Source organism: Muscardinus avellanarius (genome assembly GCF_963383645.1).
Source record: "Muscardinus avellanarius genome assembly, chromosome: 4".
Lineage (NCBI taxonomy): Eukaryota > Metazoa > Chordata > Mammalia > Rodentia > Gliridae > Muscardinus > Muscardinus avellanarius.
The window spans coordinates 150,557,105-150,581,777 of record NC_137789.1 but is presented as its reverse complement, the minus strand read 5'-3'; the positions used below and the strand labels follow the sequence as shown (position 1 = coordinate 150,581,777).

Genomic DNA, 24,673 nt, shown 5'->3' with positions numbered 1-24,673 from the left:
CCCAGACCTATTTTATTTTTTTATTTGGAAACAGGGTACCACTAAATTGCAGATGGCCTAAATTGCTGAGGCTGCCCGCCAGCTTGCTGAGATTACAAGCGTGCACCCCCACTCCCGGCGTAAGGACCCTGAGTTCTACGGACCACTGGAGCGAGGTCCGAAGCAGCAGGAGCCAGGGGATGTGGCTTAGAGGGTCCTCGCGGTGGTAAGGGAGGTGGGGGTTCCGCAGGTGGCCCCTCGGGCCTGCCAGCGCCGGGCTCCCCTGGGTGCCGGGCTCCCCTGGGTGCCGGGCTCCCCTGGGTGCCGGGCTCCCCTGGGTGCCGGGCTCCCCTGGGTGCCGGGCTCCCCTGGGTGCCGGGCTCCCCTGGGTGCGGCGGCCTTCGGGTTGGGGCGCCCCGCCCGGGCCGGCTCGTGCGCGTGCGCGAAGTGCCCTTGGCGGCCCCGCCTCCTCCGCGCGCGGTTCCTGGGAAGAGGCGGCGGCGCCCGCATGGAGCCCAACGTGCGCTTCTGGATCTCCGAACGCCGAGTACGCGGGGCCGGGGCGGGGGGGGGCGCGGTGGCCGGTGACCTGGCAGGCCACGCGGCTGCCCGAGCTGCCTGGGCGCGCCCCCTGCCCGCCCCAGCCCGGAGGGGCCCGCGGGGAAGCCGGGGTGCGCACCCCCGGCTGCGCAGGAGGGATGGTGGGGGTGCCCCCAAGGTCACCCCTGACGCCCTGGAGGCCGGGCCTCGCAGCTGTCTGCTGTCCTGCTGCTTAGCCGGACATTGCACAGAAAGGTCCTCCCTGGAGCTGTGGCGCCCCACCCTCCAGGGGCTCAGAGGGCGACCCCAGACTTGGCAAGCCCGGGTGGGCCGAAGTTGCAGGCCTGACCTCCCGAGCGCCTAGGGCACGGCTGGCCAGTGCAAACGCGATGCCAGCCACCGAGGTCGTTTTCGATTTTCCAGGAGCCACACTTAAAACTATAAATTGACCTTTTTTTTTTTTTTTTTTTTGCAATACAGAGGATAGAACTCAGGGGCATTCTACCTCTGACCTAAATCCCCAGACCTATTTTTTAAATTATTTACACCCCCCAGACCTATTTTTTTTTATTCTTTATTTTGAAACGGTCTCACTTTGAGTTGCAGAGTCTCACTAAGTACCTGAGGCTGTCCAGAACCACGATCCTCCTGTCTCAGCCTCCCAAATGCTGGGATTACAAGCTGCGCCATCGCGCCCGGCTTACAATTGATTTTAATATTGTTAAATATTATATCATTTAGCCCAACAGATGTAAAGTAGGGTATTTCAAGACTTGCTCTAAAAACTAATGAGATAGTTCACACCCCTCCCCTCTTTTTTTCTGGTACAACTTTCGGAAGTTGGTGTGTGGGGTTCACTACATCCCATCTCAACTCAGCCCAGCCGCTTTCATGGGCTGACAGCAGAGCTCTAGGGTGTTCTCTGAGAGGCCTTGAGCTGAGGTAGGGCTGAGGGTGGGGGGTTGAGAAGGGAATGGGGTCCCTGCCCAGCCAGGAGCCCCGCAGAGTTTGGGTGCAAACCAAGCCTCCCTTCTCTGGTGAATTGAGATGGGTATCACCCCTTACTGGGCTGTCTGTTCTTTACTTACAGCCTTACTATTACTCAGAGCCAGGCAAGAGATTCCAAAGCCTTTCTGGGTCTTTCCTTGGAGGCCTGTGGCATGTGAACAAGGCCATTCAAACAGCCACGTCTGGGTTTTTAACCCCCAGTGGGCAGTGATCGGAAGTGGGTACTAGCACAGACTGCTGAGTGGTTCCTGCTGTGCGGCCATCCTTCCACTTAGGAGCCCTTCTAAGCTCAGCTGCGAGGATTCCAGGAGATGACTCCTGTATGGAACAAACCATAGGCAAGGCCCAAGGATGATGATGGAGATGATGATGATGATGATACGGGGGATGGAATCTAGGGACATTCTACCTCCGATCTACACTCTCAGCCCTATTTTTTAGTCTTTTATTTATTTATTTTATTTATTTATTTATTTATTTTGGTGGTACTGGGGTTCCTGGAAGCCCTTCTACTTCCGGGCTACGCTCCCAGACCTATTTTATATTTTTGAAACAGGGTCTCTTACGCCAGCGTGGCTGGCTTCGAACCTGTGCGATCCTCCTGTCTCAGCCTCCCAAGCGCGGGGATTACAAGCGTGCGCCACCACGCCCGGCGTCTTTTATTTTTTTTGAAACAGGCTCTCACTGAGTTGCGAAGGGCCTCGCTAAGTAGCTGAGGCTGTCTGGGAACTGTGGTCCTCTGGTCTCCTCCTCCTGAATGCTGGGATTATAAGCCTGTGCCACCACACCCGGCTAGGATGTTTTAAAAACAAGTGTTAACTATTACTACTACCATGGGTCTTTTTCTGTTGACCTTTTCTCTGTTGCCTGTCTTCTTCTTTTTTAGTCTTTTGTTCAAAGATTTCTTCTATGGACGGAATTATTAGATCCTGCAAATTTGATCGCTTCAATTGTAAGTATGTTTTCAGACATAACCTCATATTTTATTTTGGAACTTGAAAATATGTATCCCTTTGAAAGCAGTTGAAGTAACAGTTCCTCAGCCCCGGGCAGGGTGGCACACGCTTGTGATCCCAGCATTCGGGAGGCTGAGACAGGAGGATCGCCATGCGTGGACAGCCTCAGCTACTTAGTGAGGCCCTGTTTCAAAATAAAGAATAAAAAAATAGGGTTGGGGGTTTAACTTGGAGGTAGAATGTCTCTGGGTTCCAATGCCAGTCCGCAAAAAAAAAAAAAAAAAAAAAAAGGAAAAAAGAAAAAGAAATAACAGTCTCTCTATACAATTATTATTATTATTATTTTTTTTTTTTTTGTCATACTGGGGGTGGAACCCAGAGGCTTTCTAACTCCAGGTTATACTCCCAGACCTTTCTTATATTTTATTTGGAAACAGGGTTTCACTGAGTTGCTGAGAGCCTCACTAAGTAGCTGAGGCTGGCTTTGAACCCGTGCGATCCTCCTGTCTCAGCCTCCCAAGGGCGGGGATTACAAGCGTGTGCCACCACGCCCGGATTACAAAAATTATGTTTTTTATTGCTATTGAGTACGCTGCTTAAGAGATGATGAATAAAAGCATACATCTGTATGCAGGGAATTCCCAAGCCCAGGCCGGGGGCTGGAGTGTCCAGGAGTGTCCAGTCTTCTGTGTAACAGGACCCATGGTAAAGCGAGTCGCCACTTGACTAAGGCTCAAAATGGGGGACTCTGGCTGGGACTCAAGCCAGCCTCGACAACTTAGCGAAGCCCTCTGCAACCTAGTGAGACCCTGTTTCAAAATAAAATGGGGCCGGGCGTGGTGGCGCACGCTTGTAATCCCTGGGCTTGGGAGGCGGAGACAGGAGGATTGCGCAGGTTCAAAGCCAGCCGCGCTGCCTTAAGAGACCCTGTTTCCAAATAAAAATATAAAATAGGTCTGGGAGTGTAGCCCGGAAGTAAAAGGGCTTCCAGAAACCCCAGTACCACCAAAACAAGCAAACAAACAAAAATAAAATGGGGCTTGGGATGTAGCTTGTAGGTAGAATGCACCTGGGTTCCATACCCAGTGCTACATGCACACAAAAAAAGTATAACATTTATGCAAATTAAAAGACAACACTGTATATGTTTATGGATACATCAGTATATGTATCCATATGCAAATAAGAACTGGAAGGATATACCCTGAACTTAAAAGTGGTGTTCACCTCTAATAGGACGGGGGCAGGATGAGACTGGTGAGATAGTTGTTTTGGGAAAATAAAATATAATGAAAAGCAAATACAACCAAATGTTTCACAGTTGCATATTTTGGGTAAGGGAGTTATTCTGGGTAAGGAGTAGAGTGCATAATCATTCTTTTTTGGTATCTAAGGTTGAACCCAGAGGCGTTCTACCTCCAAGCTACTCCCCCAGCCCTATTTTATTTTTTATTTTTATACTTATTTTTATTTCTTGGTGGTACTGGGCATTGAACTCAGGGGCATTCTACCTCTGAACCACACCCCATCCTGTGTGTGTGTGTGTGTGTGTGTGTGTGTGTGTGTGTGTATACTAGAGATGGAACCCAGGAGCTTCTACCTCCAGGTTATCCAGAACACTTTTTTTTTTTTTTTTTTTTTTTTTACGGTACTGGGGATAGAACCAGGGGCATTCTGCCTCTGAGCTATTTCCAGCCCTACTATTTATTTATTTATTTATTTATTTATTTATTTATTTATTTTTTGGTAGTACTGGGGTTCCTGGAAGCCCTTCTACCTCCGGGCTACACTCCCAGACCTATTTTTACATTTTTATTTGGAAACGGGGTCTCCTAAGCCAGCGCGCGCGGCTGGCTTCGAACCTGCGCGATCCTCCTGTCTCAGCCTCCCAAGCGCGGGGATGACAAGCGTGCGCCACCACGCCCGGCACCTATTTTTTATTTTAAAACAGAGTCCCCCTGAGTTGCAAAGGGCCTCATTAAGTAGCTGAGGCTGTCTGCAAACCACGATCCTCCTTGTCGAATACTGGGATTACAAACACGCGCCACCACTCCCGGCCTATTTTATTTTTTATTTGGAAACAGGGTCTCACTGAATTGCTGAAGCTGGACTCAAACCTGCGACCTCCCCATCTCAGTCTCTTTTTTTTTTTTATTTTTTATTTTTTATTTTTTTTTATTTTTAACAATTTTTTTAATTGAACATAAATAGTATACATTTACACTATATTTGGTGCCCTCTCCCCCCCCGCCCCCGTTTTCTCTCCCCCCCCCACCAATGGTTGTCCAGGTTAACCATGTCTTATTCATAATTTTACACATGTTCAGGTGTAGACCCTCATTAATCAAGATCGGCCTTTCTCCTCTCCTATCTTTCCATTAAAACTTAGCTAGTATTTCCCCTCTAATATCTGGGGTCCTACTGGTATCCTTTGTGTTTTCTAGTTTGGGCATATTAGAGGAAACATGTGTATCTTCTCCTTCTGTGCTTGGCTGATCTCACTTAACATGATGCTCTCCAGGGCTTTCCATCTTCTTGCAAATGATATAATTTTGTTCTTTATGGCTGAATAGAATTCCATTGTGTGTATTTCCCACAGTTTTGCTATCCATTCATCTGTTGATGGTGATCTGGGTTGGTTCCATATTTTGGCTATTACAAATTGTGCTGCTATGAACATGGGTATGCATATGTTGCTGTATTTCTCTGAATTCAACCCCTTTGGAAAGATACCCAGGAGTGGTATAGCTGGATCATATGGTGGATCTATTCCCACCTTTCTTAGGAATCTCCACACAGATCTCCATAGTGGCTGAACTAGTTTGCACTCCCACCAACAGTGTAAAAGAGTTTCTCTTTCCCCACATCCTCGCCAGCATTTGTTGTTGTTTGATTTCTTTATGCTTGCTACTCTGACTGGGGTTAGATGGAATCTCAGTGTAGTTTTGATTTGCCCCATCTCAGTCTCTTAAGTACTGGGATGACAAGCGTGCGCCACCATTCCTGGCTTTCATTCTTTATACTTAATTTTCTTTCTCCAGTTAAGAAAAGGAGAGGGGAAATAAGCCGGAACTGATTAGACCTGGGGCATGTGAGGGGAAGGACTTGGAGTTTCTGACTTGTGCAGCATCTGAGAAGGGGGTCCCATGGAGAGCGGCGTCCCGTGGCTCGGCTTGAGCAGGCTAGGGGCCCGGAAGGCCTCCCTCCGAGGACAGGGGGGCTGTCCTACAGAAAACTCAGCCGCAGGCTGCACACCGCACTGGAATCAGGTGTGCCGCCCACACGCAATGCACGCGGTTGAGTTGTGATTCCTAAATGTGTATAAAACTTTGAATGGTGTTGATATTATTGCTTGATTTTTTTTTTTTTTGATACCTGATTACAGGAAAAAATTGAAAAGTCAAGGCAGCTGTTGTTTACCAACGAAGATGCCTTCATACATGAGCTGGGCGACCAAAGGGTACGTAGCTTGTGCTCTGCTCTGCAAGGCTGGGGCTGGCACACCCACCTTTAGAAGGCCCCACTTGGCCCAGTGTGAGATGAGGTGGCAATTTGTCCATTTACCGTGTTACTGTTCATACTATCCGAGGGGGGTCAGCTTTACAAATTGGGATAGGTTTTTGTGTGTGTGTGTGAATAGGGATTGAACCCAGGGTGGTTCTATTTCTAGCTACACCCCCAGCCCTTTCTACATTTAAAAAAAATTTTTTTTTTTTTTGGTGGTACTGGGGTTCCTGGAAGCCCTTCTACCTCTGGGCTACACTCCCAGACCTATTTTTATATTTTTATTTAGAAACAGGGTCTCCTAAGCCAGCGCGCGCGGCTGGCTTCGAACCTGCGCGATCCTCCTGTCTCCGCCTCCCAAGTGCGGGGATTACAAGCGTGCGCCACCACGCCTGGCATAAAAAATTTTTTTTTTTTATGTGGAAACAGGGTCTCTTAAGCCAGTGAGGCTGGCTCCAAACCAGCGCGATCCTCCTGTCTCCACGTCCCAAGCGCTGGGATTACAAGCGTGTGCCACCACGCCCGGCTAATGTTTTTTAATTTTGAAAGGGCCTCGCTAAGTTGCTGAGGCTGGCCTCGAATCTGTGATTCTCCTGCTTCAGCCTCCCAGGTACTGAGATTACAAGCATGTGCCACCACACCTGGCTGAGTTAGTTTTTTTGTTTTATTTTGTAACTGGAGGCTGAACCCAGGGACGTTCTATCTGTAAGACACATCCTCAGGCATTTTTATTTTTTATTCTGAAACAGGATCTTGCTAAGCTGTTGGGTCTCAATAAGTTGCTAAGGCTGGCATCAAACCAGTTTATGCCAGTACTATAAGAATTCCATCCCGTATGCTACACAGAGCAGCATCCATCCTCTGCATGGATACAAGTGGGGATTTTCTGTAGCTGATTCCTGGAGCCCCGCGGCAGCCTCCATCATGCAGACAGCCTCCAGTGTCAGGATCTATTTTCCATACGGGAAGTGTCCCAGGCAGGCTTGTATCCTGCCCATGGGTGCAAGCCCAGTATTCCTTATGTACCCTGCAGTGTAGGGGTCTCTGGAGCCCACAAACCTCAGTCTCCTGAAGCCGCCTGTAGAACGCTTATATATTTTTACATATTTGACTTGGTTTTTCTAAGAACCTGTTTATTTTATTTATTTGTTATTATTTGTGTGTGTGTGTGGTTTTGGGGACGGAACCCAGGGGCATTCGACCTTTGAGCTACACCCCCAGCCCTATTTTTTATTCTTATTTTGAAACAGGGTCTCACTGAGTTGTGGAGGGCCTCACTAAGTAGCTGAGCCTGGCCGCGAACAGCGTTCCTCCAGGTCTCAGCCTCCCGAGTGCTGGGATGCCAAGCGTGCGCCACCACGCCCGGCATAAGGACCCGTTTAGTCCTCTGGACTGACAGTGTGTCCTCTCACAAGTGACTTATCTATGGTGTGGGTCATCTTTGCACACAGCCCTCTGCTCTGAGCCAGGGACAAGCTGGTTCTGGGGCTCATCTGAGGAATAAGTTAGATACTGGCTTTTTGCAAGGTTATAGGACTTTTTAATATTTGGGCGATTTCTTTATGTGGATTGCCTTATCTTTCTCTTGCTTTCGGTTTTTGTTGGTTTGTTTTAACTAAGGATTAAACCAAGGGGATTCTACCTCAGCCATATTTAAGTATTTTATATATTTATTTATTTATTTTTGGTGGTACTGGGGTTCCTGGAAACCCTTCTACCTCCGGGCTACACTCCCAGACCTAGTTTAATATTTTTATTTGGAAACAGGGTCTCTTAAGCCAGCAAGGCTGGCTTTGAACCAGCGCGATCCTCCTGTCTCCGCCTCCCAAGCACGAGGATTACAAGCATGCGCCACCATGCCTGGCATTATATATTTATTTTTATTTTTTGGTAGTGGCCACACCCCCAGCCTTGTTTTACATTTTATTTGGAAACAGGTTCTCACCAAGTTGATGAGGCCCCAAGTTGCTGAGGCTGTCCTCAAAGCTGCAGTCCTCCTGTCTCAGCCTCCGAAGCACTGGGATTACGGTGTGTGCCACCACGCCCAGCATGGATAGACTTGTGCTCATTTGTCTTCCTTTCATCTATTTGATGTGTTCATTTTGATTTGTTCCATTCATGTGGTAGAACACGTCTCTGGCCGTCCCTCTCTGGTTAGCAGAGCAAATAACTGGGCAGGAGAATTTTTGGCTGCTGAGCCACCTTTAAATGCTATTGCTAAGCTGGGCGTGGTGGGGCACGCTTATAATCCCAGCATTTGGGAGGCTGAGACAGGAGGATCGCGGTTCTAGGACAGCCTCAGCTTCTTAGTGAGGCCCTCCACAACTTAGTGAGACCCGGTTTCAAAATAAGAATAAAAAATAGGACAGGGGGTGTAGCTCAGAGGTCAAATGCCCCTGGGTTCCACCCCCAGACCCGCAGAAGAAAAGAAAAAAGAAGAGAAAAAAGAAAAGAAAAGCTATTGCTAGGCGGGTGTGGCGGTGCACACTTGTAATCCCAGTACTTGGGAGGCTGAAAGAGGAGGGTCGCAGGTTCAAAGCCAGCCTTGACATCTTTGTGAGGCTCTCGGCAACCTAGTGAGACCCTGTTTCCAAATGAATAAAATTGGGTTAGGGGTGTAGCTTGGAGTTGGAATGCCTCTGGGTTCAAACCCAGTACAAAAGAAAAGAAAAAAGGTATTGCTTGGTTTTTCTCTTTTTAGATTAAAGAAGCGTGGAAGAAGAGTCTCGTAAGTTTCACTCCCTTCCTGAGTTTCCTAAAAAGACAAAGCCAGACGTCTAGCTAACCTGTGCACCTCGCCTCTGCAGTCCACTGTGCACCCCGACAGCGGCAGGCTCATCCCCACTCCTCTCCGGCCTGCAGGTGCGCCGTCCGCCTTTTCTGAAGCGGGTCGGGAAGACGAGCTCTGTAGCGGACTCGGCCCACTCTGTTGCCTGCCTGCCTGCCTGCCTCCCCTCTCTCTCTTTCTTTCTTTCTTTCTTTCTCTTTTTTTTTGGGGGGGGGGTGATGGAACCCAGGGGCTTTCTACCTCTAAGCTCTACTCCCAGCCCTATATTATTCTTTTATTTCTAAACAGGGTCTAAGTTGCAGAGGCTGTCCATGAAACTGGTCCTCCTGTCTCAGCCTCCCAATTACTGGGATTACAGGCGTGCACCCCCATGTCTGGCTTATTATAATGTTTTCTTGGAGGATTTGATTTCTTTCTTTCTTTCTTTCTTCTTTTTTTTTTTTTTGTAGTACTGGGAATTGAGCCCAGGGCATACTACCTCCAAGGTACACCCCCAGTCCAGTCCTATTTTTTATTCTTTATTTTGAAACAGGGTCTAACTAAGTTGCTGAGGGCCTCGCTAAGTAGCTGAGGCTGGCTGTGAACTTGTGATCCTTCTGTCTCAGCCTCCCAGGTACTGAGATTATAGGTGTGTACCACCACACCCGGCCAGCAAGACTCTTGTTTCAAAATAAAAATAAAGCCGGGCATGGTGGTGCATGCTTGTAATCCCTGCACTTGGGAGGTGGAGACAGGAGGATCGCGCAGCCAGCTGTGCTATCTTAAGAGACCCTGTTTCCAAATAAAAATATAAAAAAAGGGTCTGGGAGTGTAGTCCAGAGGTAGAAGGGTTTCCAGGAACCCCAGTACCACCAAAAAACAAAACAAAACACACACACACACACACACACACACACACACACACACACACACATAAAAAGGACTTGGGATGTAGCTTCGAGATAAAATGTCCTTGGGTTCAAGTCCCAGTACTACATACACACAAAATAAATCAGTACATTCCTACCATATTCACAGAGTTGTTATTTATTTGCATTTCTTTGTGGTGCTAAGGATAGAAGCCACGGGCATTCTACCACCAAACTACACCCCTATTTTTTTATTCTTTATTTGGAAACAGGGTCTCACTAAGCTGCAGAGGGCCTCACTAAGTAGCTTAGTCTGGCCACGAACCTGCTAGCCTCCTGTCTCAACCTCCCAAATACTGGCATTACAAGCGTGCACTGCCATAGTTATTATTTTTACTAGAAAAAAAAGTAAGCATTGTCTCTGAGACGTGTGCCCCCGAGGGAGGCCAGCGGGGCTCTCAGGGGGTGGTGCTCCAGGCCGCTGCCCCGCGGTCACTGACGCTCTTGTCTTCTTTTCCAGCTTTCCTGCCCCTCATGGCGCCCACGGTGAGTAAGCCGAGGAAGGCTGAGGAAGGTGTCCCTTCTGCCTGCCTGACTGAGGGCTCCGGACCCCCACCTGTGACCCACCCCGCCCCACCTTGACCCCTCATCCAGTCAGGCCTCTGGCTTCTCTAAGGTTCGGGGTCCTCAGGGCGTCCTCTTCTGGATTCTTACACAAAGCACGGTGGACAAGGCCAGTGTGTCAAGATGAGCTGCTGGCCGGAGCCCCCAGTGCCTGTCCGTGTCACCTCTGCGCCTGCTAGCTTTCCATTACCCGATAGTAACTTCGAGAAAGAAAAGGTTATTTCAGCTCTCAGATTTGGGTCTGTGGTCACTTGCCCACGTTTTGGGGCTGTGGCGGGGTGACACAAAGCTGTGGCCGCTGGAGAGTCAAGGGCACGCACCCAGGGACCTCCCGCCAGGCTCACCTCTCAGAGTTTCCACGGGCTCCCATCATCAGCAGGCAGGGGCCCGCGCCCTTGACACCTGCAGCTCAGACTGGAGCGCCATCATCCCCAAGCGCACCCTCCGTACAGCTCCTCCCGGGGACCTGCGGTTGCCTCCCGGTCGGGCTGACCACCTGGCTCTGGGGAGTTGCTTTTGGTCACGCCAGTGGCCGATCACTTTCTCCGCACCTGCCCGTGTTTGCTTACCCGGCAAGTGTGTGCCGCTCGCCCGCCCTGCTGGACCGCGGGCTGGAGACAGGCAGGCAGGGGCTGCCCGTGTCCTCGGAGCCGCCCGCTGCGGGCTACGCACTCACCCCGCAGCCTTGTGCCCTGGCTGGTGGCAGCGCGTCCTCCACCTTCCTCTTGGTCTCAGCTCCCGGGGCTCAGGCCCACATCGCCCCCGGAAGGTTCTTGGCTGCTGCCTCCCCCGGGCACCTGTAACTCCACTCTGCTCTCTCTTTCAAGATGTTCCTGTCACTGATGCCGGCCAAGGGACTGAGGTCCATGGTTTTACCGCAGGTACCGTCTTCCGTGTCGGGGTCACTGGGTTCCGTGGGGCTGGAAGCCGTTAGGTGACCCGCCTGCGCCCCCTCCCGCAGGTCTCCTTGTACGGTTACACCACGGCCTTCACCATTGTCAACGGAAACGCGAGCTACGTGAGTACTGGGAAGCCAGGGAGGATGTGCCTGGCTGCTCCTGTCAGTTCTTCGTGGTTTGGGGTTTTGTTGTCGCTGTATTTCAGTCATCTTTGCTGAGTCCCACTGTGGTATTTGTTCACTGTGTCCTTTTATTTTTCCTTAGAGTCAGAGTTTACCAGAGAAAGTACTGTTAGGAGCAGGAGTGACTGCTTCCTCAGCCTTCTTTGGAGTAAGTATTTTTACAACCTGTCAAATCTTTTTTTTTTTTTTTTTTTGGTGGTACTGGGGGTGGAACCTAGGGGCATTCTACCTTTGAGCTATACCCCCCCAGCCCTATTTTTTATTTAATTTATTTATTTATTTAATTTATTTATTTATTTTTTTATTTGTGGTACTGGGGTTCCTGGAAGCCCTTCTACCTCCGGGCTACACTCCCAGACCTATTATTTTTTTTATATTTGGAAACAGGGACTTTTAAGCCAGCGTGGCTGGCTTCGAACCTGCGCAATCCTCCTGTCTCTGTCTCCCAAGCGCAGGGATTACAAGCGTGCGCCACCACGCCCGGATTTATTTTTATTTTAGTATAGTGGTTTTTTTAGGTTTTTTTGTTGTTGTTGTTTTTTTGTTTGTTTTTGGTGGTACTGGGGGTGGAACCCAGGGGCTTTTTTCTACCTCCAGGCTATACTCCCAGACCTATTTTATATTTTATTTGGAAACGGTCTCACTAAGTTGCTGAGAGCCTCACTTAAGTAGCTGAGGCTGGCTTCAAACCCGTGCAATCCTCCTGTCTCAGCCTCCCAAGCGCGGGGATTACAAGCGTGCGCCGCCACGCCTGGCTCTTTATTTTTATTTTAAAACAGGGGCTTGCTAGGTTGATGAGTCTCACTACTTGCTGAGACTGCCCTTGAACCTGTGATCCTCCTGTCTCAGCCTCCCAAGTAGAAGGAGACTGTCGTTACTTGCCGAGGCTATAAAAGAAAATTTTATAAATTTTGAAAAATTAAAAATTTTATTCAAAATAAAAAATAAAATAGGGAGCTGGGCATGGCGGCACACACTTGTAATCTCAGTACTTGGGAGGCTGAGATAAGAGGATTGCAGGTTCATGGCCAGCCTCAGTTACTTAGAGAGGTCCTCTACAACTTAATGAGGCCCTGTTCCAAATAAAGAATAAAAAAATAAGGCTGCGGGTATAGCTCGGAGGTAGAATACCCCTGGGTTCAATCCTCATTACTGCAAAAATAAAATAAAATAGGGCTGGGAGTATAGCTCAAAGGAAGAATGCCCTGGGTTCAATCCTTAGTACCATACACACAAAAAGACCAACCAAAGAATAACAACAAAAGCCCTGTTTACTCCTAGAATGAACAGGGAAAACACCCTAGTATTGCAAGAATTAAAACAAATAAATGCATGAGCTCACTGGCCCCATCTGACCCGGGACCCAGTCAGTGCCAGCTCAGCTTTGGGGTATGTTCCACTGAGTTTTGTTCCCAGGTAGTAATGATTTTTGTCTTATTTTCTAGTCAATCCCTCAATTGGCCCAAATGAAGTATCCCCTGGATAACTTTTGGATTAAAAGAGTCTTACCTATTGTCATGCTCGGTGAGAAAAAAGGGCTGGGCTGGCCAGGGTGGAGCATACCTGTAATCCCAGTGCTGGGGATGCTGAGATGGGAGGGCTCAGGTTTGAAGCCAATCTCAGCAGTTTAGCAAAACCCTTTGCAACTTAGCAAGACCCTGTGTAAAAAAAGAAAAAAAGTGTGTGTGTGTGTGTGTGTGTGTGTGTGTGTGTGTGTGTGTGTGTGTTATATAGTATATATTCCTATTAATATATGAGCAGGGGGTACAGCTTGGATGTCGAATGCCACTGGGTTCCCTTCCTAGTACAAAACCAAAAATCAGAACAGGGCTTGCAGTGGGCGGACTCCTGCGAGGTGGTCTTTCGCTGGACTCTAGACTCGCTCTTGCGTTTCCCGTTCTTTTATATCTGCAGCCCAGGTCAGTGGGATGAGTGTGTATGCAGCCCGAGGTCTGGAGCCCGTTCGAGGGATCCAGGTCATGGACAAGGAAGGCAACGTCATAGGCCATTCCAGGAGAGCTGGGAAGAAGGTATGGGCCTGATGGAGCCGTAGCTGCTTGCCCTGTGGGCGCGGAATTGCGTTTTCTGTTGGTGTTAGTCTTGCCTTGGAAGTTGGGGAGTCGAGTGTGGATATTGTCACCCAGCACCTCCTGCCTGCCAGCCCCGTGCTGGGCTCTGGAGCCCCAAACCCGGATCCGTGAGAGCCCCTTCTCCCAGGTGCCCGCCCAGCCTCCCCGGGGCAGGAGCCTCGGCCCCTGTGTATCTGAGTCCATCTCCCAGCAGGACTTCAGAATAGGGTGTCCACAGCTGTGCGTAAGCACGAGCATTCTTCCGCCGTTTCCTCGTCACCGAAAGGTTTATTTTCTTTGGCTAAAATTTCAGAAACTGCGTAACCAGCAATATCTGATTGTAATAGGGCACCCCGGATCAGATTCCGGGAGGTTGGTCACAGCCCTTTTCCCCACTGGCCTTGCAGGCCGCTGGCTGGCACGCAGCGCCTCCCGATGACGGCTGTCCTGTTCAGAATGCCTTCCCCTTACGCACGGGCAGAGAGAGGCGCCTCGCCCCCCAGCCTGGAAACACCTCGCCTCTCTAGAGCAGCCACTGTTCTCTTCCTGAAGTCAAGCACTTGTCCTTGACTTTTTTTTTCCTGAAACCTTGTTTAAAAACTACCTCTTGGGCTCCTGTCTGTTGAGGCAGGGCTGGAGCCGAGTGTGGGTGTGTCTGTGCTGTCTGCCAGGCCTCCGCAGCAGGAGAGGATCCGGGAAGGTAGCGGGTCACAGAGGGAGGTGGGAGGGGGTGCTCAGGGAGGACGGGCAGGGGGCCTGGACTTTTCTTTTGGTGGTGCTGGGGATGGAACCCAGGGCCTCATGCCTGATAGGTGAGCGCTTTATCACTGAGCTCTTCCTCTGCTCTTGCTGTTCTCGAGCCCAGAGTGGGCTTTGCTGTTGGTGGAGCTGCGTCTACCCACAGGCTGTGTTCTAAAGTTAACGTGTGGCCAGACGTGGTGGTGCAAACGTGTAATCCCAGTACTGGGGAGGCTGAAACAGGAGGATCCCAGGTTTGCAGTCAGCCTCAGCAACTTGCGAGGCCCTCTGCAACTTAGTGAGACCCTGTTTCAAAATAAAGAATAGGACTGGGGTAGCTCAGAGGTAGAATGCCCCTGGGTTCAACTTCTAGTTCTACAAAATAAATAAAGTTAACATGTGTAATAAAGGAATGTAGGCTATTCCCAAAATTCAAATGCATACTAGAAAAACAAAGAAATGTCACCATGGAGCAGAGTTCCCTGCTCCCCACACTGTTTAACATGTGAACCATTTTGTGGGGGGGGGGTACCGTGGATTGAACCCAGGGCCATTCTGCCTCTGTGCTACACCCCCAACCCTATTTTTATTTTGATTTATAAATTATTTATTTATTTATTTTTCAGTACTGGGATGGAACCCAGGGGCATTCTACCTCCAAGCGACACTGCCAGCCCTATTTTTAATTTTTTTTTATTTTGAAACAGGTTTTCATTGAGTTGCTAAGGGCCTCACTAAGTAGCTGAGGCTGGCTTCAAACCTACGCAATCCTCCTGTCTCAGCCTCCCAAGTGCTGGGATTACAAGTGTGCGCCATCACACTCGGCTATTTATTTATTTAATGGTACTGAGGATTGATCTCAGGGACATTCTACCTCTAAGTTATACCCCCAGCCCAATTTATTTATTTATTTATTTATTTATTTATTCATTTATTTATTTATTTATTTATTTTGCGGGTCTGGGATTGGAACCCAGGGGCATTCGACCTCCGAGCTACACCCCCTACCCACATCCCCTACCCTATATTTTATTCTTTATTTTGAAACTGGGTCTCACTGAGTTGCAGAGGGCCTCACTAAGTAGCTGAGGCTGTCCGCGAACCACGATCCTCTAGTCTCAGGCTCCCGAATGCTGGGATTACAAGCATGCACCACCACACCTGGCCCAATTTTATTTTATTTTATTTTATTTTTATTTTTATTTTTTTGGTGGTACTGGGGTTCCTGGAAGCCCTTCTACCTCCGGTATATACTCTCACAGGCTACACTCCCAGACCTATTTTTTAACATTTTTATGTGGAAACAGAGTCTCTTAAGCCAGCGAGGCTGGCTCCGAACCAGCGCGATCCTCCTGTCTCTGCCTCCCAAGCGCAGGGATTACAAGCGTGCGCCACCACGCCTGGCCCAATTTTATTTTTTATTTGGAAACAATCCCAGTACTTGCTGAGGCTATTCTTGAACCTGCAATCCTCCCTTCTCAGCCTCCCAAGTACTGGGATTAGAGAAGTGTGCCACCAGGCCTGTCATGATAACAGACTGTTATAAACTGTAAATATAGTTTTATAGGCCAGGCCTGGTGGCGCACGCTTGTAATCCCAGCATTTAGGGGGCTGAGACCTGAGGATTGCAGTTCACGGACAGCCTCAGCTACTTAGTGAGGCCGTCCGCAACTTAGTGAGACCCTGTTTCAAAATAAAGAATAAAAAATAGGGCAGGGGGTGTAGCTCAGAGATAGAATGCCCCTGGGTTCCATCCCCAGACCTGCAAAAAAAAAAAAATATATATATATATATATATATATATATATGTATGTATATGTATATATATAGTTTTATAGTACAACACTAAATTTTTTTTTATTTTTTGGTGGTACTGGGGCTCGTGGAAACCCTTCTACCTCCGGGCTACTCTCCCAGACCTATTTTATACTTTTTTATTTGGAAACAGGGTCTCTTAAGCCAGCGTGGCTGGCTTTGAACCTGCGCGATCCCCGTCTCCGTCTCCCAAGCGTAGGGATTACGAGCGTGTGCCACCACGCCCGGCCAACACTAAAATTTTGACTGTAGGGCCCAGGGTCTGTCACTGAGCTACATCCCAGCTAAGCACAACGTGTGTGTGTGTGTGTGTGTGTGTGTGTGTGTGTGTGTGTGTGTGTTGCTGGGGAGTGAACCCAGGAGCATTCTATCTCCAGTCTATACCCCCAGCCCTATTTGATTTTTATTTGGAAACAGGATGTCACTAAGGCAGCGCAGTCCTTCCTGAGTCGCTCAGGCTGGCCGTGACCTCTGATTTCTGTCTCAGCCTCTCGGGGTTATAGGCACGCGCCACTGCTCCTGGTGCACAACGTGTTCACCCAAGCGAAGGCGGGCGCAGGCAGGCGGCCCCGCAGGGGTGCCGGGCACTCCAAGCCGGGCTTTGGTGGCCTTCCCCGTGGGTTGGTGGGAGCTGCTGAGGTTCAGCTGAGCCCACTGCAGAGACCAGGTAGAAGGAAAACACAAGACACAGAATGAACGCAAGTGGCAAATCCAGCGTTCCTGCCCCTCCACGGGCTGCCATTTGGTCCTGAGAAGGCTCTGTGTGGAAGCTGCCCCGGCTTGTACTGACAGGGGCAGTAAGTGTCCTCCTGTCACTCCTGGCCGGTGCCGCCCTGCCAACCCTGGCTGCGTACGCCTGGCTGCAGCGCGCCCCTGCCTCAGCCACGTACCAAGCTGTTCTCTCTGTGTCACCAGGCTGTGAGGGAAACAGCCGTCTCCAGGGCACTGCTGTTTGGGACCTCAGCTTTTGTCTCTGAAGTCTTCACCTACTATTATAAAAGGTAAGAGGGGCACTCATCTCCCCAGGTAGTCGTAAATATTTTGAAGGATAAACGCCTTATAAAACTTATCTGAGCCAGGTGTGGTGGTGCACGCTTGTAATCCCTGCGCTTGGGAGGCTGAGATAGGAGGATCGCATGGGTTTGAAGCCAGCCTCAGCTACTTAGTGAGGCTTTCGGCAACTTAGTGAGACCCTGTTTCCAAATATAAAAAAGGTCTGGGAGTATAGCCCGGAGGTAGAAAGCCTCTCCGTTCCACCCCCAGTACCACCAAAAAAAAAACCAAAACAAAACAAAACTTATCTGAGCCAGGCCTGGTGGTGCACACTTGTATAATCCCAGTACTTGGGAGGCTGAGACAAGAGGATCACACGTTTGAGGCCAGCTTCAGCCTCTTAGTGAGGCTCTCTACAACTTGGTGAGACCTTTTTTAAAATAAAATATGCCAGGCATGGTGGCGCACGCTTGTAATCTCAGTACTTGGGAGGCTGAGGCAGGAGGATCTGGGTTAGCAGCCAGCCTCAGCTACTTAGTGAGGCCCTCCGCAACTTAGTGAGATCCTGTTTCAAAATAAAGAATAAAAAATAGGACTGGGGGTAGCCAGTCGTGGTGGCACACGCTCATAATCCCAGCATTCAGGAGGCTGGGACCAGAGGATCACGGTTTGCAGACAACCTCAGCTACTTAGTGAGGCCCTCTGCAACGTAGTGAGACCCTGTTTCAAAATAAAAAATAGGGCAGGGGGTGTAGCTTGCAGACCTGCAAAAAAAAAAAAAAAAAAATCAATCAATAAAAAAATAAAATAGGGCTGGTGAATGTAGCTCAAAGGTTCTGGGTTCAGTCCCCAGCACCAAAATCAATCAATCAGTCATGATCAATCAATCAACCATGTCCGATGCTAAACTTAGTTGGGGGGTGGAGGAGGGAGCTTCAGTGACCTGCCTGCTGAAGGCTCCTCAGTTGAGGTGACAGTCGGTCTTGGGAGGTGTGAAATCCAGGGGTGCACGCTCTGCAAGCCTGGGGCCCAGCCTAGGGCCTGCCGCACCCTCTCCTGGAGAGTGATGGATTTGGGTGACTCGTGAGTTCTCCCAGCTCTGCTGTGCTCTGAACGGGGCTCTGGCCTTCCCCTCCCCGCCTCGGAGCATGCCGGAAATGAACCCGAGATCCCCTGGAGCTCCCCCTTTTGAGAAACAAGAACTGGCCCATTAGGCTGAGGTTATGCCGCTGTTGCAGTCGCTAACGAGAAACCCAACCTGTAGTGGCCTCAGTGAGAAAGGGGCGCAGGGTTCAGGTTCCAGGTGTGGGCTGACGGGCCTCTGCTGCCGGCCCCTGTCCTCCTCCTCGATCCATGGAGCAGGCATCCTGCTCTTGCCAGCTTGGCTTTGAGTAGAGGAGCGATGCCATCGCTGGCCACTCCCAGCCTCCTGCTCAGAGGCACAGCAGCCCTCTAGGGACTGGGCCGATGTCCCTTCCTGTCTGAGATCCCCCGGAAAGGGTTCTGTTGGGCCCCGTGCCCTGTGGCTCACCAGTCAGTCTCTGCAGCATGGGAAGTCTAGGAAGCCCCTGAGAACCACTGTGGGCGCATTTTCAGGAAGGAGGGCACCGTGTTGGGCAGAGCTGGCCAGCGTTTCCTGAGTGTACATGCAGAGGGAGGCCTCTGCTCCAAATGGCTCTGTCTGTCCTGCAACGGCCGGCCTGGATGTTGGATCTCTGTGAGGTCTGCATGAACGGCACAGGCTGGCTGGTGGGAGATGCTCCTCATTTCCCAGCAGGCATCGGGTGTGGGAAGGACTGTGCCATCTGGTAACTGCAGAGAAGCACCATCCAGGGCCGTGCTAGTAGATGGTGTCCAGGCTGTTGGGGCCTTGGGGGCTCTTTGAATTTAACCCCCTCATTTTTTTTTTTTTTTGTGGAACCCAGAGGCTTTCTACCTCTGGGCTATACTCCCAGACCTTTTTTTTTTTTTTTTTTTTTCTGGAAACAGGGTCTCACTAAGTTGCTGAAAGCCTCACTAAGTAGCTGAGGCTGGCTTCAAACCCGTGCGATCCTCCTGTCTCAGCCTCCCAAGTGCAGGGATTACAAGCGTGTGCCACCACGCTCGGCTTTTCTTATTCTTTATTTTGAAACAGGGTCTTACTACGTTGCAAAGGTAGCTGAGGCTGGCTGAGAACCTGGATCCTCCTGTCTCGGTCTCCCAAATGCTGGGATTACAAGTGTGCATCAGCCCCCTTATTTTGCATCAGAGAAAACCTAGGGTCAAAAGGGGAAGGCAGTTTGCTTGAGAGCCAGACCCAGGCCGCAGGTTCCCCCAGGCTGGGGCTCTCTGTATTACATGTCCCTTCACCCTGCAGAGGTCAATGTCAGAATGTCACGACCCCGTCAGGACCATCTGAGGCTCTGGAACCTCAGACCCGTCACTTCTGAGTCATGGGGTTTGGGCAAGCTCCTTCTCCTAGCCAGCTAGTGCCTGTTTCGGCATTCTATGAAGGCAGTGATGCTCACACGGCCTGCTGGGCAGTGAGGGTCCAGTGAGCAGGACACATGTGGTCAGTGCGGCTGCTTGTATAGCCTGGGCCTGCGGCTCCTTGCAGGGGAGTCAGCCACCCCAGGGGCAGGAGGCCGCCTCGGAAGGAGCCCCGAGATGTTCAGGGCCGTTTGTGAGCTGAACCTTGTTTCTTACAGGACCCAGTTTTTCCTGAAAAACCCATGGTCCTTATGGGCAGTAAAACTAACCTGTACCATCCTGGTAATGGGGCTGATGGTGCCAGTATCTTTTAGTATATTTCCACAGATTGGACAGGTAAGTACTCCCATTTGATTTCTGCTCAGAGGATAATGGGGCTGTTATTTCACGGTTTTAAGAATATAAACCAGCTGTGGTACTTGGGAGGCTAAGACAGGAGAATCACAGGCTTAAGGCCAGCCGCGGCAAGTTAGCAAGACCCTAATTCCAAATAAAAAATAAAATAGGGCTTACGATGTAGCTTGGAGGTAGAGTGACCCTGGGTTCAGCAATTTAGCAAGACTCTGTCTCAAAATAAAAGGCTGTGGGTGAACCCAGGTGTGGTGGCGCATGCTTATAATCCCAGCATTCAGGAGGCTGAGACCAGAGGATCACAGTTCTCAGGCAGCCTCAGCTACTTAGTGAGGCCCTCTGCAACTTAGTGAGACCCTGTTTCAAAATAAAGAATAAAAAATAGGGCAGAGGGTATAGCTCAGAGGTTGAATGCCCCTGGGTTCCATCCCCAGACACCCCCCCCCAAAAAAAAGGCTATGGGTGTAGTTCAGATGCAGAATGCCGATTTTAATCCTTAGTACAAAAACGCTGTGGGGTGTGTGTGTGTGTGTGTGTGTGTGTGTGTGTGTGTGTGTGTGTGTTAAAGGCCAGGCTCAGTGGTGCACACCTAAGTAATCCCAGTACTTTATGGCTGAGACAGGAAGACCGCAGGTTTGGCGTCAGCTTCAACACTGTAGTTAGACTCTGTTTCAGAATAAAAAGGGCCGTGTTGTAGAATTCAGAAATAGAATGCTCCTTCATTCAATCTCCAGTACCAAAAACAAAGAATTGCCCAATACTTGGAAATATTCTATTGCAACACCCCTTTCTGTGTGTGGTACCGGGGATGGAACACAGGGACATTCTGTCTCAAAGCTACACCCCCAGACCTATTTTTTATTTTTATTTTGAAACAGAGTCTTGCTAGGTTGATGAGAGTCTTACTACTTGCTGAGGCTGCCTCCAAACCTGTGATCCTTCTGTCACAGCCTCTCCAGTCCTGGGATTTTAGGTGTGTGCCACCATGCCCAGCTGCAATACCCCATTTAATAGGCCTTCCTACCGTGATAGATGTGGTCTCTGCTGCTATTATCTTATTTGTTGTGATGCTGGAGATCCAACTCAGGGTTTCTCACATGCTAGGCAAGTGCTTTACCACCACGCTACATTCCAGCCTGGGGGCATTAAAGTTTTCTTTCCCTTTCTTTCTTTCCTTCCTTCCTTCCTTCCTTCCTTCCTTCCTTTCTTTCTTTCTTTCTTTCTTTCTTTCTTTCTCTTTTTTTGCGGTACTGGGGGTGGAACCCAGGGGCATTCTACCTCCGACCTACACCCCCAGCCCTATTTTTTAGTCTTTATTTTGAAACAGGGTCTCACTGAGTTGCAGGGGGCCTCACTAAGTAGCTGCAGCTGGCTGCGAACCTGCCATCCTCCTGTGTCAGCCTCCCGAATACAAGCGTGCACCACCATGAGAGTATTATGTAGCTGGTGGCCACTATATTTGACAGCACAATTCTATAGGTAATTTGTAATATATAGTAATATAATTTTTTGTGGCACTAGAGATTGAACCCAGGAACAGTCTTACCTTTAAGCTACACTTCCAGCCCTATTACTATTATTATTATTATGTTTTGAAACAGGATCTTGCTAGATTGCTGAGTCTCACTACTTGCTGAAGCTGTCTTTGATCTTGCGATCCTCCTGTCTCCTAAGTGCTGGGATTACAGGTGTAATCCCACACTGCCTGGCTTAGTAATATTTTATAATTTGTGTTAGTCAGGCATGGTGAGGGCACATTTGTAATCCCAGTACTTGAGAGGCTGAGACAGGAGGATCACAAATTTGAGGATATTCTCAGGAATTAGTGATGCTCTCACCAACCTAGTGAGACCATGTTTCAAAATAAGGAGTTAAATAGGGCTGGGGTATAGTTGGGAGATAGAATGCCTCTGGGTTCAATCTCCAGGACCATAAGAAAAAATAAATAATAAGCCGGGTGTGGTGGCGCACACTTGTAATTCCATCATTTGGGAGGCTGAGACAGGAGGATTGTGGTTCGAGGGCAGCCTGAGCTACTTATGGCCATTTCAAAATAAAGAATAAAAAATAGGGTTGGGGGTGTAGCTCGGAGGTAAATGCCCCTGGGTAACATCCCCAGTACTGCAAAATAAATAAATAATAAAAAATCAAGGGAAAAAAAGGCCTGCTTCTGAGTATGGGTCCTCGAAATAACCATGGGTTGGTATGGGTTATTGTTGAGGGACGAGTCCATGCAGGCTCATTGTATTCTTTCTATATGTTTATATTTGAAAATTTCCCTAAAAAGTTGTGTGTGTGTGTGTGTGGTACTGGGGATTGATCCCGGGGACTTTCTACCTCTGAGCTACACCCTGATCCCTATTTTACTTTTCATTTTGAAACGGCCTCACTGAGTTACAGAGGGGCCTCACTAAGTAGCCGAGGCTGGCTGCGAACCTCCGATCCTCCCATCTCAGCCTCCCGAATGCTGGGATCACAAGTGTGTGTCGCCATGCCCAGCTTAAAAACTTTTCAAGGAGCTAAAGGATCCCTTTGGCTGTTGATTAAACATTGAAGAAGATGGCACAGGGATCACACACTCGTAATCCCCACACTTGGGAGGCGGAGCCCAGCCTCGCTGGCTTAAGAGACCCTGTTTCCAAATAAAATATAAAATAGGTCTGGGAGTGTAGCCTGAAGTTAGAAGGATTCCATCCCCAGTACCACCAAAAAGAAAAAAAAAAGAAAAGAAAAGAAGAAAAGAAAAAGATGGGCTGTGAAATAGTTACTTTCCGGAAATTAAAAAAAAAACAAAAAACTACTAATGCAAAAAACAGCGACCCATGTGAATAACGAGAATACCACTTGTTTTCAGATCCAGTGCGGTAAGCTTGAAGAGGAAATTCGGTCCTTGACAGAGGAAACAGAAGTGTTCTATAACAGAGGGGTGTAGGGCGAGTCTCTTGTGAACCTGTGGTGGTTGCGCGAAGATCCTCCTCCTGCCCCGGTTTCAGTTCAGAGAACCCTGCGAAGGTCCCCTGGAGACCCGCTGGCACCTCGCCTTGAGGACAGCCTCACAGCTGGCTGTGGCTGGCATTTTGAGGCTGGCTGGAAGAGCCAAGGGAGGGTGTCTTGACACCCCGGGGTGCTGCTGAGGGCACAGGAGAGGCGAGGGTCAGCCCGTGGGAGCATACTGTGAAACCACTAATAAACTTGTCTACAGTCGAGTATTGAGAAAGTCAAGGTGAAGAGTGCGCCTCACCCGGGCACAGGCGGCAGCTGATACCCCTCTCCATCCACGCGAGGCCTCCGGCCCCACAGCAACCCCGCTTCCTCCGGCCGCACCTGGTCCTAGGCAGTGGCAAAGCCACCCTGTGCTGCAGAGCTCCTCTCTTCTCACTGAAGACCTCGCCGCCACCTCCACTGTGCACACCCGGGCTGCTGACCAGCGCCTCCGCCGGTACCAGCCCAGCAGGCCTGCACCTGCACCACCCTGTCCACAGGCCAGCTGTCCCCAGGCTCTGGCCCCTCCTCAGCTCCCAGGGCCTTGCTCTCTGGCTGCCGCATTCCCTTCTGGCTCCTCCCTGGGAGCACGCTTAACTGCTTCAGCCACCTGCCTTGTTAAAAAAGCAAAACCCAGCCGGGCGTGGTGGCGCACGCTTGTAATCCCATTTGGGAGACTGAGACTGGAGGATCATGGTTCATGGACAGCCTCAGCTACTTAGCGAGGCCCTCTGCAATTTAGTGAGACCCTGTTTCAAAATAAATAGTAAAAAATAGGGCAGAGGATATAGCTCAGAGGTTGAATGCCCCTGGGTTCCATCCCCAGAACCTAAAAAAAAAAAGCAAAAACCAAGCTAGGCCTGTTGGCACACAACTAACTATATCCTAGTACTTGGGAGGTTGAGAGGGAGGGTTGTAGGTTTGAGACCAGCCTCAGCAATTTAGTGAGATTCTCAGCAACCTAGTGAGTCCCTGTTCCAAAATAAAAAAGGAGCTGGGCGTGGTGGCACACATTTGTAATCCCTGCCCTTGGGAGGCTGAGACAGGAGGATCGCAGGTTCGAAGCCAGCCTCAGCTGGTTTAAGAGACCCTGTTTCCAAATAAAATATAAAATAGATCTGGGAGTATAGCCAGGAGGTAGAAGGCCGCTGGGTTCCATCCCCAGTACCACCAAAAAAATAAATAAAAATAAAATAAAAAATAAAAAGACTTAGCTTCTGGGTCCCATCCCCAGTACCACAAAAAAATAAAAATAAAAAATAAAAAGACTTAGCTTCTGGGTTCCATCCTTAGTACCACACACATACACACACACACACACAATATATATATATATATATATATATATATATATATATATATATATATATGCTAAAAATAAAATTAAAAAGGGTCGGAGGTGTAGCTCAGAGGTAGAACACTCCTGGACTCTCAATCCCAACTAATATACACATGCAAACACACACATACATAACAAAAACAAACAAAAACATTCACAGCCAGGTTTTTTTCTCAGTACTGGGGATTGAGCTCTGAGGCATTCTACCTCTGAGCTACACCCAGCCCAGTCCTTTATTCTTTACTTTGAAACAGGGTTTCACTAAGTTGCAGAGAGTGTCAGTAGCTGAGGCTGGCTGTGAACCTGTGATCCTCCTGTCTCAGCCTCCCAGGTACTGGGATTACAAATGTGTGCTACCACGCCTGGCTTACGGCCAGGTATATTTTGATTTTTTTGGTACTGGAGATTGAACCCAGGGATATTCTGCCTCTAAGCTACACCCCCAGCCCTTTTTATTTTGAGACAAGGTCTAAGTTGCTGAGGCTGGCTTCGAACCTGCAGCCCTCCCATCTTGGCCTCAAGTACTGGGACTACAGGCGTGCACTACTCCGCCTGGCTAATGGCCAGCCCTGAGACTTGCTGGCTCTCA

At 49.4% G+C, this 24,673-nt stretch overlaps 1 protein-coding gene across 1 annotated transcript; it reads left to right on the top strand.

Moving 5' to 3' along the window:
- Nucleotides 1-487: 487 nt before the first annotated feature.
- On the top strand, nucleotides 488-22,695 carry SFXN4 (sideroflexin 4; the record flags this gene model as incomplete). Its single annotated transcript, XM_080694127.1, has 17 exons — nucleotides 488-526; nucleotides 2,414-2,479; nucleotides 5,869-5,943; nucleotides 8,689-8,715; nucleotides 8,795-8,849; nucleotides 10,144-10,169; nucleotides 10,300-10,356; nucleotides 10,627-10,718; nucleotides 10,777-10,975; nucleotides 11,075-11,128; nucleotides 11,209-11,265; nucleotides 11,411-11,476; nucleotides 12,774-12,852; nucleotides 13,243-13,358; nucleotides 16,866-16,951; nucleotides 19,631-19,748; nucleotides 22,618-22,695. The coding sequence occupies 17 exons, from the start codon at nucleotides 488-490 to the stop codon at nucleotides 22,693-22,695; spliced, it is 1,290 nt and encodes a 429-aa protein (XP_080550253.1).
- Nucleotides 22,696-24,673: the final 1,978 nt, after the last annotated feature.